This window comes from Thermobia domestica, chromosome 17 (genome assembly GCF_964235325.1).
Source record: "Thermobia domestica chromosome 17, izTheDome1.hap1.1, whole genome shotgun sequence".
Classification (NCBI taxonomy): Eukaryota; Metazoa; Arthropoda; class Insecta; order Zygentoma; family Lepismatidae; genus Thermobia; species Thermobia domestica.
Window position 1 is genome coordinate 74,613,440 of NC_137470.1, and position 14,767 is coordinate 74,628,206.

Consider the following 14,767-nt stretch of genomic DNA (forward strand, 5'->3'; position numbering starts at 1 on the left):
CAGAATTGGAAGAAACAACCAGCATAATGGGATTACAGGTGAACGTAAGCAAAACCAAATATGACGATGATGATAACTGCAGAACATACCAGAGATACAACGAACAAAATACAAAATAAGACGTTTGAAACTGTGCCCACATTTACAATATTTAGGATATTTAATAGATAACAAAAACAACACAACAAAGGAACAAATACAAGTAGGAAACAAAACTTATCACGCCAGCAACAGCTGCTGAAGAGTAAGATAATCAACACAAGCACAAAATTAAAAATATATTGAACCCTCATAAGATCAATAGTAACATATGCTTCAGAAGTATGGACACTTGCCAAAGAAAACGAAAATAACCTACGCGTATTCGAAAGAAAAGTAATAAGGAAGATTTATGGCCCTGTCAAAACTGGAGAGGAATGGAGAATACGCTCCAAGAGAGAAATAGAAGAAATTCTGGAAAACATAATCCGATATATGAAAGCACAAAGATTGAAATGGCTGGGTCATGTGGAACGTATGGAAGAAGATCGCCTTCCCAAAAGGATCATGAATAAGATCTTTTCTAGCAGAAGAAAAGAGAGACCCAAACAGAGATGGATAGATAATGTGGATCTCCGGATATTGAAAGTAGCTAACTGGAAACAGCCAGAGACAGGAAGAGATGGAGGCAACTGATGAAAAAAGAAGTCAAGGCTCATACCGGACTGTGCAGCTGTGTGATAAGGTATACACGCACATATTTTATAATAGCAGAGTTCCAATACTCTGCACAAAGCATCTTCCAAGCAGCTGCTGAAATCCCCTTGCCTGGCAACACGTCTTTCCTCCCTCCCCCCTTCCTTTAGACATCCTTTACTGATTTCGAAACAGAAGGCAATTATTGTTCCGAAACGCACCAAATATGCTCGAGCCGACGTATTCTGCGCGTTTTTACAGCTTTCGCGTTTGCAGCACATTGTGGTTAGCCATCCACATTTAAATAAATGGTCAGCATATTCCAAGCGTACGCATGAGCCATAAAAACGCGTTGCCTTATATTGCTAACGATATCGACGTGAAAAAGCTTGTATCTATGGCAATTTGGAGTCTATGTTTTATGATCCTAGACTAACTACTTATGGAGAGATCATTAGTAAGTTCGTTGATTTGAAATTTAAGAGACCCTTTTTTTTTTCAGCATCCAATTCGTAAAAGCATCAATCAATAAAATTCCTTGAATTACAGCCGCGAGCTATGGTCTACCAAATGAGTAAAGATCCCCAACGCTATTTTTACTGGATTTCTAGGCCAACTAGATTGCATTTAGTTCAGTGGTAACCACACTGACCCAAACGGGATTGTTACTGTTTCTAGGCTACCAGAATGGTTTTACTTGAGTGATGTATGATCAGCAAATTGACACCAATGTGGTTGTTACTGGATTCCTAAGCCTACCAGACGGCTTTCAGTTGAGTGATATGTTGTCAGCACATTTGTTATTGGATATCTCGTCCTACCAGATACGTCTAGTTAAGTAATGTGTGGTCAGCATGTGGACTCGAACGAGATTGTTACTGGGGTTTCTAGGTATAACAGACTGCTTTTGTTTGAGTGATGTATAGTTGTTACTAGATTTCTACGCCTACGAAAATCGTTTTAGTTAGTGAAGTGTAGTCAGCACATTGATTCCAACTAGTTTATTATTGGGTTTTCTAGGCCTACCAGCCTTTTTTTTTTTTAACTGAGTGATTTATGATCAGCACATAGATAAATATAAATGGGTTTCTAGGTCTACTACATGGCCTTGGAAATGAGGGAGGTCGTCCATTTTAAACTATCACCGCCTGCTCACTGCATACTGACGTGCTACTTCTCCTTGCGTAGTACGGGCTTTGCCCTAATGTATATATAATGTGTGTGTGTGCGTGTGTCACTAAGAGAAAAACTAATGAAATCTTCAGTTTAATGTCGCCAATTATGCCCTTTAGGCTAAAAGAAACGGATGATTCAGGTATAAGTGAATGGTTGAAGGAAAATGTGAGAGGAAACGGGAGTACCTGAGAAACCCTATGGACACGGTGTTTTCCACCTCAAACTTACTTGGCCGGCGATTGAACCAGGGACCCCACGCACCAGAGGTAAGAGTTCTACCAATAAGCCACCGTGTCCCCCCCCTCCAGGAAAAGAAAGAAAAAGAATTTACCAATATAACTCAATGTTTTAAAATTTGGTCATTTGCCCATTTTGTGCTTCGGAAGTTTGCCGATGAAGGAATCACACATTACTATTATTGAACTAACGAAGTTAGATATATTTGCTAATATAAGTTGACTCGAGAAAGTGATTTCAAGTGTCAGCTATGCTAGGTAATGATGATCAACCTCATATCTGAACTTTTAAAAATGTAGTTTTTTTGTTACTTTTTTTTTTCACAAGAAAATACAGTAAATTAATGAAGTATTACAAGTGTACAAAACTACTATTTTTTTTTTTATTTATTTTGGATGACGAAACTGTTGTTAAGTACTTGTCAGTGTGATTAGGGTATCTCAAAGTTTCTAAATAAATATATCACTCAGAATTATTTTTTATTTAAGAAATTATAACAGTAAAGTTTTAATTGTACATCATATACGCCAATACACTAAAATATTAAATGACATGAAAGACGCTGTGCTGTTGCTTATGACTGCTACAGTCTGCTCATAATTACGTTAACTTCGCAGCTGTGAGGCTTTATTATCTTTACACTACCCCTAGTCTTTTTCTACGTATTAATGTGATAAATGATTACCTAGTTATTTCAAGTAATCCACCCAATACTTCCTAATTATCGTGTAGCATATTTCGTTCGAAAGATAATAAGCCACACAGTGAATTTATGTTAACTTATGTGTGTTTATCATCCAATACACGGATATATCCATAAAGTGTGCAACTCTCTTTGGTTTAGTTTTGTTCTAAGAAACCCGTTTCACAAAAATTACAAGCTCTCTACGTGAGTGTTTTTACAAATGGTAAATATTGTGAGGCAAAAATATAGAATAATAGTGAGTCATTTGTCAGTACTAGTGCTTTTACCTGTAATTCATCATAATATTATATGACAGCAAAATTTTAAATTTTTATTCGTTTACACTACAATATAAATGTCTTGTGAAACGGCTCCTGGTAGAGTCTACACAGACACACAGAAGTAGTATGGTGTATACACACATGTGAACATATATACCATACCCGGAACGAATAGTTCTTGAGCAGAACTGACTTTCTTTCTGATCCGTCTTTATTGGGTGAATTGTTACTATTTCACAGTGAGAGTTCATCTCGCTCGCTTGATTAGACCATGCAAAATTTGAAATATCGTCCTTTCCCCTTACTAGTTTATCAAAATATAATCTAAGTCTATTTCTTTCACTCATTCAGCCTTATCAATTCCATCAAGAGGTCCTGCGGATGTTCACTCAATCTGATTAATAAGTAGTATTTATACTAGAAAATAAACCTTAAAAGAAAATAATTTCCTAGAAAACATTCATCCAATAAAGACACAACACAGATAATTCTTTTCAAGATATGCTAGCGCCACCATCCGGGAAAACCACGTTAACTAACTTAGTGAACACATTAGTTCTACCCGTTATCTCAAAGAAAGGAGATAATGTTGAATACGTCACACCAGTCGCACTGTATTTCTGAAGTAACACGTAAAAACACCCAAGAACATAATTTTAAAGAGAAGTTCATTACACATAATCAAGTTGCTTGTTTTCATGAAACTCCATATATGTATATAAGTAGGTATATATATATATATAATACATATCTATATTCGACACACAGTTCATTTCTCTCATATGAAGCTCAAAATAAATAATGTTACAAATGTACTATTCGTTTAAATCTTACGCCCAAATAATTCCATTGGCACTTTTATTTTGAAAATATTTATCAAACGCACTGCCTTGGAATTTCTCTCTTATAATTCATGCCAGTTTATGGGTGAAAGAGGCAATTTCAAGAAGATTCCAACAAACAGTAACACTACTGGAATGCCCATCGTTATAAAAAATACTTGACACATAACTATACAAATCATAGTTAATTTCATCCTTCGATCATGCATTAAAATAATCAGTCTATAAATATCACATAAAGGTTTACATGAAGCGTATGACAAACACAGCAAAGAACCTTTGACTTTGCTGTTCTTTTACATACAGACATCCATACAAAATTATACAATCATGATTCAATATATTATTGCAAATTTCATTCAGCAGTCGTGCAATGAAAGCGTTTTAGCTATCCCACACAAAACTAATTATCCCTGATTCAGAATTAATATATCCAATAAATAAAATCACCTTCTCTCTGTTCTTGTAGACACTCTATGCACCCCACCTCGACCCCTTTGATAATTGTTGCGTTGAGCTACTGGTGCCTGCTGATGTACTTGTTGCTTGATCACACTTTGATCACTTCCGAATCTTGATCCTGTACAATTCTTACTATTTGCTACAGTTTCTTTTGAATTTTGAACCACAGCTGCCGTTGAAATATTACTTGTCGTATTGCCCTTATTATTTTGTCCGTTATTAGTGGTTGAATTGTTGCCACTATTATTATTATTATTATTTCCCGAATTTTGATTTGTTTGTTGATTAACATATGCCGGATTGGGTTCACTCATGTTTGGTTGCTCACTGAATACCATACAGAATTCTCCAATCTTTTGAATGTCTCCATTTTTACCTGAGTACAAGGTCAAACAACTTCTCCAAATTGAAGCATACCCTTTAGTCAATTTCACAATATCACCAGGTGCCAAAAGCTTTCCTGGCTCTCCCCATATAGACACATTGATCGATGCAGTTTGATCTGCTACTTTACATGTTCGAACTTCTTTATTGTCTTTGGTTATATTTGGATGACCAACTTCCAAAATGATAAAGATTACATTAATATTTTTCATAGATGGTTTAATATCTTTGATTACGGTAAATTCCATGTTTCTGACAATTGTACGTTACTAGTAGTGGTTATATTACGTGAACTTTCTAATTGGCGAATTAAACGAAAATTGGACAATCAGTATTACTTAAGATATTGCACGTGGAAATAATTTGCAGCATTTATTAATGCCTCCTGAAACTCACACTGGAACGTACTTCTCCAAAAGGAAAACCTGAAAGTAAACATGAACAAAAATATTAATACATACACTACTACATCCGATACATTACCAGATTTTGGTGACCTGAAATACTCTCTGAGTCAATTTATCAAATAATGCAGGGGAAAAATTTTATATAAATAAAGGTTATTTCAAAATTTTAAAAACAATTTAAACATGAAATATCAGGTAGTCTAAAAAGTATTGAGCCTTTCCACACGAGATTACATTCGCGTCCCCAATCTTATGGTGTGTGTCGCAGCAGGTCAGCTTAACGTCATTTGACAGCTGGTAGTTGAACTTGATAGATGAAGTGAAAGTGTTGGAATTTTTATAAACATAGGTAAGGTATTGCGTCGTGAATAAACTTTCCGCAAGACTGTGCTACATTTTACAATTTTATGCTGAAAGAGGCGCAAGTGCTGCACTGGCCCGTGGAGAAATTTGTGTTGTTTATAAGCAAGATACAGTATCAAAGCAACAATGAAATGATGGTCCAGTCACTTTCATTCAGGAAATTCCAATACCCAAGATGCTCCTCGTAACGGGCGACCAATCAAAGCAAAAATGGATGACATTCTGGTAAAAGCCCAGTAAGACCGGCGTGTAAGCCGTTATGACACCGCTAATGACCTAAATATTCATCACGGAACACTTAACCATTTGGAGAAAGCTGGTTGCAAAAAGAAGTTTGATGTTTGGGTGACACATGTGATGTGATTCGGAAGCATTTATTCGGTTGAATTTGTCTGTGAATCTATTGAAACGTAACGAACTCGAGCCATTTCTAAAACGTTGAATACGAGTGGCAAAAAGTAGATAATCTATAATAACAATATGCGAAATAAAAGATCGTGGCTGAAACAAGAAGCAGCTCCACAGTCTGTGGCAAAGCCAACACTGATGCCCAGGAAGGTTATGCTGTGCATTTGTTAGGATTGGAAGTGCATTGTACATCACGAGCTGGTGCAGCAGGGTAGAACAATCGATTCGCACATGTTCTGTACACAAATACTGTAAATGCACCTAACAAGTCAAAAGAATGGACGGAATTAGTCAACATAAAGGGAGCTGTATATTACGGTGGAGCGAACCTGGCTGGGATGTTTTAATGCACGCATCTTATAGCACGGACCTAACACCGTCAAACTATAATTTGCTTTAGTTTCTGCAGAATTCCAGGAATGATGTTAAATTAGTTTCAAAAGAAGCTGTGAAAACCACATGTCACAATAGAAAACAGGAATCAAAGACCTTCTTGAGCAATGGGTTTATGGTATTCCCGAAAACATGGCAGGTAATCAAACATAACGATACTTATATGGTTGCATACGGCTATTTTTAAATGTATTTTGAATGTTGTGTTCCAGAGCCTCAATACTATTTACACAACCTCATACATACATACAAACATACATACATACAAACATACATACATACATACACACACACATTTATTATATATATATATATATATATATATATATATATATATATATATATATATATATATATAAATATGTGTGTGTGTAGCATCCTATATATCTAGGATGCTACAAAAATTTGTCAATATTTTGGGAATAGATTTTTCACATAAGTTCTCAGATAAGACAGAAGTTCACATGGACCTGTGATCGGAACTGCATAATTTCGTAGTTATAGGGTGCCGAAAACGTGAAAAACTGAATTGAATAATTGAATAAAATACACCCAAACATTAGATTCGCAAGGGACAATTAAATAAATTTCTTACACATTACCATTAGTAGAATTAGTAATAAATTTCATACAAATATCGAATGCTTGTAATGTGTAGATCAATAAAAATCAGCTCATTCATTCAGTCAAAGCAAATGGCTGGACAAATTTCTTTCTTAGAATCTATAAAATTCATGCCAGAAGAAATCGACAAACAATTAGGATTGGTATATAAATTTGTGTCATTGAATGGCTCTTCTAAGTCAATGCTAGATAAACGGAAAAGACTGGCTTTTCAAATTTACAGTAAAAGTTAGAATAATCTAGACAGAAAGATAGCAAAGCTTTGGAAAATTAGACAGATTTACCATTACGGCCTAAACTGTTGTATAGACTACAAAACGCAGAACAAAAGTACAGTTTCAGATAAGTTTTAAAACAATACACGAGTTTCGAAAAGCACTAAATGGCTACAAAAGTTATTAAATTGACGAGAAAGTTTACTTAGAAATTTATGAAATAAGCTGTGAATGCCATCTCATATACACTGTTATGACAAAAAGGAATGTCGTGACTATAAGAGAACATATAAAAGATGCCCAAGATAATAATTTAGGCATTTCATGATTATCAAAATACTTAACGGAAACCAAGCACACTAAACAATGTAAAAATCCCACACAAGACGACTTCACCAATTGAAGGAACTATTTATAAATCTTATTTTATTTGAACTAAGGAACTCAAATTAAATCAAGGTAGAGGCACTTTGGATTTTAAAAAAGTATCGTATGAACTATTCAACAAAAAGCAATAAAAAAAATTACCACAAGATTCACTATACTTAATTCTGTACACACTACAAACTACGCTGCCTTGAAAATTGGAAACAATGATATCAAAATTAAGGATTTTTTCAAGACTGGAAATAGTATTTTCAAGTTTACATACGAAACCACGGAACTCATTCTTAGACTCCCCATTCCAGTTCTTAAATTCTACAAACTGAAGATAGAACCGTAGGCTAAGAGGAATATGAAGTATGTGATCCACAAAACTTGTAGTTTTCTGCCTAGAAATCATTTGAGTGATATTCTTGCTCAATATAAAAATAATATACGTATTTCTTTGAAACCTAGAAGATTCTGTAAAATTGAGATTTAATCGATTTGTGTACTCTGTTGAGTGTTGTATATATTACAAGTGTTTGAAAAATGGTACTACTGTACTATTGAAATAACTTATTGAATACGTAAGTCCCATATTGATGTTGCAATATTAGTGCATGCGTGTATGAAGTGCGTGTGGAGTCGAATCCCACTGTCAGCAAATACAATTTGGGTAGGTTTGGTGTCAATAATTTTGCTTCTAATATGATAAGTAAATTTAGAAATCTATTTTCATTGATTTGTGTATATATTATAAGGAATGATTAAATAAAAAAGCAAAGATTGCCATCTTGGCCAATAATTAGTTTTTGGATCAGGGTCCACAAAATTTCTGAACAACCCCTAAATCGAGTTTTCTTATTTTCTACGGAATAAGCACATCATACTAAGTGATAGTTTGGCTTTGGCTATACTATATGTAGTTCTCGAAAGTTAAATGTTGTGCTGATGATGTAGTCATTTCACTCACTCATTGAATCTTTCGCCAAACACATCATCATTTCGGTACTACCAATCTCAATATATAAACAAAACCAGCAAGATAATGTACCATGCATTTCTGTGAAAATTTTGAAATAATAAGCCTTGGAAACACCGTTTTCTGAAAAATATAAACGAAATTACGTTAAAACGTTTATAGTGTATAAAATAATTAAATAAAATTAAAAAAACTGGTTTACGAGCTGAAATGCCCGTTCTTCGCACGGAGAGAAGATTTATGGACAATATTTGAGTCCCTTTCCTCCTCAGGTTACGCATCTCAATGAAAATCTAATGATAAAAACTCATTTGCCATAAATTTTGAAACACTATCCCCTTAGCATACGCTCCTTGATCAAAGTAGCGTGATAAACACAGCTTGAGGTGGAAAAAAAACTATGTTTAAACGGATCAGCCGATTTCCCGGCCCTAAAAGCTATGGATTTGACAAAGTTTTGTCATTTTGAATATTTTATTTACCCCCTTCTTATCCCTCATGTTCCACAGGCTGAACTTTGATTTAAACAGCACTGGAAGTGTCATTATTCATTTCAGCGACCCCGAAGGCTATGGACTCGACACTAACATCGACCGTTTTCGATTATTTCTGTCATCCCTTTTTAAACCTGTAAGAGGGTAGTAGGTGTGTCTTATCCCCAATGTACTTTTCCCATATTGTAAGTGATATGTGTATCAATTCTGGTTGAAACTACTCCAGGCGTTCCAGTTACGCTGGAATATTATGTGTTATCTATCCATCTATATACAGGGGTTGGCAAAAAAAAATCTAAAACGTTTGCAAAAGTCTGAAAATCATATCTAGTATAGTGTGGGGCCTCCTTTTGCGTCCAAAACAGTTTGGATCCGACGTGGAATGGACGTATACAGCTCCTGAATCGTGGTGTGTGGAATTTTGTACCATTGTTCCTCCAAAACATGCTCCAGTTCCTTAAGGGATGCTGGTGGGGGGTAATGAGGTCAAACACGCCTTTCTAACTCAGACCACAATGGCTCAATGATGTTCAGATCTGGTGATTGTGGGACCCAGGGGAGGTGTGATAGCTCCTGGCCATGCTCCTCAAACCATGATTTCACAGTTTTTGCAGCGTGACAGAGTGCCAAATCATCTATCTTGGTAGATGCCATCACCATCAGGAACAATATTTGGGCCATGGGTAGAACCTGGTTCTCCAAAATGGCCTCATACGCCTTAGCATTCATCATTCCATGCAAGGCTATGATGGGACCTGCAGAAAACCACGATATTACTGCCCATACTGTAACAGAACCAGCCTCATGCTTTACAGTTGGGAGCAGACAAGTCTGTATCATAGGCCTGCGACGGTGTTCTCCATACGTAAACACGACCGGTTGTTGGAAACAAGGTGAACGTCGATTCATCGGACCACATTACGTGTTTCCATTGCTCATGAGTCCAAGCCTTGTGGTCCTTGCATCACTGGATACGCCTCTTCGCATTTACTTCCGTGACCAGGGATTTGGCGATAGCGGCCCTGCCATGAATTTTCTATGTTTGAAGATATGAAGAGTATCTCTTGTCGTAATTATTTTATATTAGTACATCTATTTTTAATCTGCACCATAGATGTATCTAGTAGTAGTAAATGTATAACGTTTCGTGAATGAAAATAATCACTTTTGATTCTATTAGATTGGTGCATAAATACGGAGTGTTTTTGTTTCACATGTTGGTATCTCGGTTGCTGTGGGTTTATTTATCGATTGTCATATATTTGTTTAGAAGTTCAAATATTGTGCTTGATTTTGCATATTCAATTTTTCAGTTGTGGGCGTTAGGAAATGAGAATGTAAGTGGAGAAAGCGAAACATTCTCGACATACTATTCTCTAAGTTGAACAGAGGGGCAAAAGCAGCGAAGGCGGCCCGAGACATTTGCACCGTGTGTGGGAACAATGCTATGGCAGAGAGTACGGCAAGAAATAGTTCTCTTGTTTCACGGAGGGTCATTTTAATATTAGTGACACTCCACGTTTAGGAAAACCTTCGGGGTTTTCTGAAGATCATTTAAACATGTTAGACCACTATTATCCACAATAGAATATATGAAAATTAATAGCTTAAAAGAGGGCTATGTTAAATAAACAGCTGTCTGTAGTTTATATACTGTGCTCATATTGCTTATATTCTGCCTGACATGGCATAAGTACCTGTGTATTTTATATACGTATGTAATTACAACATTATTTCCATTTAATAGTGGATGTGAATGGTAGTATGCTTCATATGAGTTGGTAGTAAAGCTTCTTAAACGTAGTACTGTCGCAGCGAACGTAGCGGAACGGCGATGGTTAACTATTAGGAATTTGTGTTATTCATAGATAAAGCATCGCTATTATAATAAGATTCTGCAACTTAGGTAATATTTGAAATTGTTCTACGAGAAGCAGTCAAAAAGTTCCCGGAATGTTATAGTTTTAACATTTGTGATGCAACCACAATGAATGTTGTGCAATCCAGTCCTTAAGATTGCCTAATTATGAGTTTGGCAAGTGTAAACAACTCTTAACAGGCAGTGTACTAATAATGTAGCTAAACGGAGGAGTGTGTAGTCATTAGTCGGCACAAGTTCACAGATCGAGCAACGCGCAAACATTAAGTCCATGAAGTCCATGTGCAAATTGGGGTAAATCTGCTTCAGAGATTTTGATAGCCTTAAGAACAGTTTAGCACCATCGGATGTTTGGCTCTAGCTAAAAATGGGCCTTTTCCGTTTCGCCAACACAGAAGAGATCAAAACTAACACGAAGGCTTAACTTTGGAAGATAACAAAAGAGGCCTTTTGTCGGTGTTTCCATCACTCACAGGAGCGGTGGAACAAGTGTGTGTGGGTTCCGAAGGTGCCTACTTTGAAGTCGATGAAGTAAATGTGTATTTGTATTGTGGTAATACAGAGCTACAACAGAATTCCGGGAACTTTTTGATTTCTTCTCATATAGAAATTAATGAAAGAGGAAACAACCGATTTTTTTAACACACCAAAATCCTCTGTAGATGTCAATTCTATAACGCACAAAGAGTAAAAGAGAGACTGACTGGACCGTGACTCGAACCCGGGACCTCTGGCATACCGCGCCGATGCGTTAGCTACTATTCATCAGCACGATATGCCGGAGGTCCCGGATTCCAGTCTCGGTCCAGTCAAGTCGTTTCTTCACTCCTTTTGCGTTATTTGAAACTGTCAATCATAATACACAGATTCTACGAAAGTTATATACAGGTAACTTTAGAGGAGTTGTCTTCAAATTGTTTGAATCCTACTAAATGAAACAATACATGATCATATTTTTTCTTTGTAATGAATTAATGTTAAGTGATTATAAATAAGATATGAAGAGAATAAAATACAAAGTGACAATGGAACAAATTCGACCCTTAAGAGGACAAAAGGAAGGTTTGAGCCTTTTTTTCCCCGAAACTGTTAGGCATAAGAAATTGAAATTTTGTAAAATGTTCTCCAGAAACTTTATGCTGTAGGTTGAATGTGTTTTGCGAAACTCATTCTCTAAAGGAAATAAATAATAATAAAGAGAGGTTGAACTTTTTGTTGCCTTTCATCAGATCTCCGAAATCTTTCGATATAGGAAATAAAAATTCTGTACGGAAGTTCTTCTTGCACTTCAGGCTATGAGTAAGATGGAACGGTTGAGTTGAGTTGAGTTGATTTTGAGTTTAACGTCCCGTTCAGCAGCGAGGCTATATGAGACGTGGACCTACTGATTAACGTGGAATCCGAACCACATGAGCTCCCTCCGGGAATCGAAGATGGAACGGTGTTAAGTTACCCAACAGGGTTACCCGTTCTTTGATCAGATGTATGAAGTCGTTCGACTTAGAAAGTTGACATTTTGTATAAAGTTTCCCCTCAGATTGTTGATAAAAATGGAGTTTAAAAATTCCTTAACTGAAAGGATAAGTAGAAGGCTTACACGGCATTCCAATATTATTACATGTTACATCATTATTAAACTAAAACACTGGGTACACAGCTACAGAATTTATGTATGAGTGTAACTGTTAGAAATCATGGTTGCCTCTGCTGTAATTCTTTCTATAATTACACAATGCGTCCGTAAAGTCATGGTGTACTTTTGACTGGTCACAGGAAATCAACGAAACAATATACAAAATGTGAAAATTTCCCCAAACAAAAGGAAAAGTCTCCAAGTTTCATATCTATTCAGTGCAGTTCGATGTGGCTTCCATTTGTTGCCCTACACGCATCTAAACGACATTTAAGTTCTTCCTACAAACAGTTACGGATGTCTGGTGTAATAAAGTGAAATAATGTCTGATTCTTTGTTTTATATGATTAATGTCGTTGATACATTCACTGTACAAATGTTGCTTTATATAACCCCATAAGTAAAAGTTTAAAGGTGTGAGATCCGGGGATAGCAGCTGGTGGCCATGGCTTGACTGCACCTCTGCCTATAAGCCGCTGCGGAATGTTGTATCCAGAAAAAAAAATTAAATCTTTGAGTTTTACGTCCCACGCTTATGCCGGTTAGGCTAAAGGAGACGGTGATGATGAGTAATGAATGAAATGGTGGAATGAAGAAAGTGGGAGGAAACGGGAGAACCCCGAGAAAACCCACGCACACGGTGTTTGTCCACCACTGTATCCAGAAACTCACTAACAATGTTGGCTTAGTGTGGAGAAGCGCCGTCACGTTAAAAGATTACATCTTCTGAAAATTGTGCCACTGCATACGATTCCAAGCTAGTTGTTTGCGTCAGTCTGCTCCGCAAAGGAAAATGGGCCTATCACCTTATCATGCATCAGGCCACACCACACGTTCACTTTAGGGTTCGTACTCAACTTAGGCACGACGATTTTCAGCAGCCCATATTCGGACGTTATGGCAATGAAACATGTCCACAGACATGGTATGTCGCCTCATCGCTAAACGCAATCTTCTGCAGAAATCGTTCATCACTGTCGATCTCATGAAGCATACCTGCAGCAAATGCGAATCGTTTGGGTATATCCGCCGGTTTGATAGCGTGCAACAGTTACACTTTTTAACCCGAAAAGCGTATAAGTTTCTTTAACACCTTATGAACTGCAGTCTTGCTTAGGTGTAATTGTCGAGCACACGCACGCACAGATTTTTTAGGGCTCCTCACATAGCTCTCCTGTATAGGCTCTAAAGACTCGTCACTTACCGATGGCCTACCAGAACGAGGTTTTCCAACAAACTGCCGGTATCCTTCAACTGCTTATCCCACCCAGTAATGTTATTCCTATGTGGTGGCGATTAGTTGTACATGCGACGATATTCACGTTGCACTTTGGTCACAGATTCGAATTTAGCCAGCCACAGAACTTATTGAATTTTCCTCTCTACCGTCCACATCTCAACTGGCGTGGACTGCTCCGCAGTTCGTGATGTTGCGTCATCACCTGTGTGCGCACACGCTTGCACATCATACTAAGGAAACTTGGGAGAGTTTCCCTTTTATTTATATCTTCTTTTGTTGCTTTCCTGTGACCGGTCAAAAGTACACCACGACTTTACGGACACACTGTATTAAGCAAAACCTTTCTGCAAGTTCTTATAAATTCAGGATCATACTAACTTTCTTCCTTCCACAATAATAACAAACTACCAAATTTTCCGATTCCTGAAAAAGCATAGGACTGCCTTAAAGATCAGGGTTACATTAAACATACATTAGTTTGAATTTTCTTTAACAGGTGCAACTGGAGTAATGCACAAAAGCGAGATCACTAAAATACAAGATCACATTCAATGTAAAATTAAAATTGAAAAAGAAAAAAACAAATACGACAAAGCAAATTAAAAATACCTGAAATATGAACTTGAAGTACATAGTTTAACAGCATGCTTCATTAATATAAAACGTTTCTCCCCAATACTAGCTTCAGTACAAAATTTCCTCTTCTATAAATAATATCCAAACTGGATCATCATCCCTTCCGAGCCATGCGTGAAACAAACTTCTCTTTAACTGACATCACATATTCTCGATGTTTAGAGTAGATGCTCCAGTAGTAGGATCTAAAAAAATTGCATGAATGATTAACAGTTCAATGATTTCTTTCACCATTAAAGTCAATCCATGTCAAATCGGACAATGTTGGTGGCTACGTGTTTCCAATATTTATTTAATACAGACTTCAAGATAGAAGCCAGTATTGTACTATACGGAAGTAGATGCGCTTCTACCTCTGTGAACTCTAGCCAACATGTGATCTCTC

General features: G+C 36.7%; 1 protein-coding gene across 3 annotated transcripts in view; it reads right to left on the bottom strand.

Moving 5' to 3' along the window:
• Nucleotides 1-2,550: 2,550 nt before the first annotated feature.
• LOC145673743 (SOSS complex subunit B homolog) overlaps nt 2,551-14,767 on the bottom strand; it is a 38,269-nt gene continuing 26,052 nt past the window's right edge. For 2 of the 3 annotated variants that reach the window (XM_081743487.1, XM_081743488.1), the window contains exons 2-3: nt 14,356-14,567; nt 2,551-5,167 (exon numbers count right to left, since the gene is read on the bottom strand). In XM_081743487.1, coding sequence (XP_081599613.1) covers nt 4,343-4,990 — 648 coding nt within the window. In that variant the 5' untranslated portion in view covers nt 4,991-5,167; nt 14,356-14,567 and the 3' untranslated portion in view covers nt 2,551-4,342. The remainder of the gene's footprint in view (nt 5,168-14,355; nt 14,568-14,767) is intronic. The other variant, XM_081743490.1, reaches the window with a different exon arrangement.